The following is a 3,001-nucleotide window of genomic DNA, read 5'->3' as shown; positions in this document are numbered from 1 at the left end:
AAAAAAAATTTAAACTGAAAAGCTTCTGTACAGCTAAAGAGACAACAACCAAAGCAAATAGACAACATACACAATGGGAAAGGATATTTGCATATTTTGAATCAGACAAAAGCTTAATAACTAGGATCTATAGAGTACTCAAATTAATCCACATGAAAAAAGCCAACAATCCCATATATCAATGGGCAAGAGACATGAATAGAACCTTCTCTAAGGAAGACAGACGAATGGCTAACAAACATGAAATAATGCTTATCTTATCATCCCTTATTATTAGAGAAATGCAAATCAAAACCACCCTGAGATACCATCTAACCCCAGCAAGAATGGCCCACATCACAAAATCTCAAAACTGCAGATGCTGGCGTGCATGTGGAGAGAAGGGAACACTTTTACACTGCTGATGGAACTGCAAACTAATACAACCTTTTTGGAAGAAGTATGGAGAACCCTCAGAGAACTCAAGCTAGACCTCCCATTTGATCCAGCAATCCCATTACTGGGCATCTACCCAGAAGGAAAAAAATCCTTTTGTCATAAGGACACTTGCACTAGACTGTTTATCGCAGCTCAATTTACAATCGCCAAAATGTAGAAACAGTCTAAATGCCCACCAACTCAGGAATGGATTAACAAGCTGTGGTTTATGTATACCATGGAATACTATTCAGCCATTAAAAAAGATGGAGACTTTACATCCTTTGTATTAACCTGGATGGATGTGGAACACATTATTCTTAGTAAAGCATCACAAGAACGGAGAAGCATGAATCCTATGTACTCAATTTTGATATGAGGACAATTAATGACAATTAATGACATGGTGGGGGTGGGAAAAGGGGAGAGCAGAGAAAGAAAGGAGGGAGGGGTAGAGGAAAAGAAGAGCAGAGAGAAAAGAGAGAGGGGGTGGGATCTTGGTGTGTGCCACACCTTTTGGGGACAAGACATAATTTTAAGAGTGACTTTACCTAACAAATGCAACCAGTGTAACCTGGTTTCTTGTACCCTCAATGAATCACCAACAATTAAAAAAAAAAAAAAAAACTTTTTTTTCGGAAAAAAAAAAAAAAAACTAAGGCAAGAAGATCATTTGAGCCCAAACTGGAGTTTGTTGTGAGCTATAATGACACAGCACTCTATCCAGGGCAACAGCTTGAGGCTGTGCCTAAAAAAAAAAAAATCTAGGCTCAGCCCCCGTAGCACAGTGATTACGGCACCAGCCACATACAACAAGGGAGCCGAGTTCGAACCTGGCCCAGGCCAATAAACAACAATGACAACTGCAACAAAAAATAATCAGGCCTTGTGACCAGCGCCTATAGTCCCAGCTACCTGGGAGGCTGAGGCAAAAGAATCACTTAAGCCCAAGAGTTTGAGGCTGCTGTGAGCTGTGACGCCACAGCACTCTATCAAGGGTGACAGAGTGAGACTCTGTCTCAAGAAAAAAAAAACTTTAAAGTCCATAGGTAGATCACAAACAACAGAATCAGTTAAAGAAAGGCACAAGCTAAAACACATGGAGGAGGTTATAGCTAAGTAGCAAACTGTCCTGCAAAATCTTAGATTGAGTAGTCAGAAATGAAAAATATCTACAAAGGCATAAAGTAAGGCAAAAGGTCAAAATCACATTAACTGAAAATTCTAGACAGAACAGTCACACCCAGCCAAATTTCCACAATGTGCCACCCAGTAGCCATGCAAGTACCTTGTAGGATAAGAGGGATTCAGCATTTCAGAACCAAACACTGATATTTAGATTACTAGATACTAAAAAGAAAGTGGTGATCTAAACAGCAAAACTTTTAATTAGTTTTTAATTCAAAATTCAAAAATCTATTTATTCATGGACAATTAGAAGATAGCCATATCCTTGAAAGAAAAGCAGAATGCTATGAACACTGGAACAAGAAACAGTTCTACACGATTAAATATTGACTGATAAAATAAAAATTTCAATACAAGAGTAAGAAAATAAAGCCAACAGAACAGCCCTGAAGAAGAAAAAAGAAATTGAAAATTATATACTATTAGGCAAAAGAGTATGAAATTATATTTTCTTCTCTACTAATCTAATAGTCTTAGCTAAAGTCAAATGGATTTTTTTTCATATTCTACTGATTGATTAAAATTATGCCACAATTTTGTTTTAACATTTTTACAGTAGCCTTTTTTTTTTTTTTTTTTTTGAGACAGTGTCTAGCTATGTCGTCCTCCATAGAGTGCCATGGTGTCACAGCTCACACCAACCTCAAACTCTTGGGCGTAAGTGAGTCTCTTGCCTCAGCCTCCCAGTAGCTGGGACTATAGGCACCCACCACAATGCCCAGCTATTTTTGTTGTTGTTGTTGTTGTTGTTGTTGTTGTTATTGTTGTCATAGTTGCTTAGCAGGCCCTGGCTGGGTACGAATCCACCAGAGTGACCAGTAATAGTGAGCAAAGGTGAAATATCTACCCGTTTCAGGAGGTTACTAATCAGAGATTCAATGAGGAGGCAGTAAGGGGAGTAAGACAGCCTCACCAAACTGTTCCATACAAGACTACTACCAGAGAAGCTGCCCAGACACCAAGTGGGTTGATACCCCTCTAGATATTGACCACATAGTCCCAAAGCTATTTAAAAAGCAAAGTCAATCATTTCTCAGCCTTTGACTAAGATCAAGTGTAAAAAACAAAATCAGATATTTACCTGACAGAGAGCTGGCCAGGCTTCCTCTCCGTAATTTGCAGTCATCCTGGCTAAGCTGTCGTTGGAGTTTAGCTTTTCCAGTGGATGAAAATATGTCAGGATTACTGAGCTTCCTGAAGAGCAGGGGACTAAGTCCAGTCACCATATCCTTCAAAGATAAAAGAATAAAACATGAGTCTTTAATATCTTTTCTAAAGTTTGAAAACTTTACATTAAACATCCTTACAACATTTATTATGGCTAAAAAGTGTCAGCATTTTTTCTTTCCCACTCAATAGCTAAAACCAGAACATATTTCTTTTTTTTTTTTTTTTT

The 3,001-nt window shown here is 38.1% G+C and overlaps 1 protein-coding gene across 1 annotated transcript in view; it reads right to left on the bottom strand.

Moving 5' to 3' along the window:
- Positions 1-3,001, bottom strand: part of MAST2 (microtubule associated serine/threonine kinase 2) — a 202,383-nt gene that overhangs the window by 163,145 nt on the left and 36,237 nt on the right. Inside the window, exon 2 of the mRNA XM_003801411.3 lies at positions 2,687-2,834. Coding sequence (XP_003801459.1) covers positions 2,687-2,834 — 148 coding nt within the window. The remainder of the gene's footprint in view (positions 1-2,686; positions 2,835-3,001) is intronic.

The sequence above is a fragment of the Otolemur garnettii genome, unplaced genomic scaffold (assembly GCF_000181295.1).
Source record: "Otolemur garnettii isolate 467f Iridium unplaced genomic scaffold, OtoGar3 scaffold00210, whole genome shotgun sequence".
Classification (NCBI taxonomy): domain Eukaryota; kingdom Metazoa; phylum Chordata; class Mammalia; order Primates; family Galagidae; genus Otolemur; species Otolemur garnettii.
The sequence above is the reverse complement of the archived record's forward strand: the minus strand, read 5'-3'. Positions and strand labels throughout refer to the sequence as shown.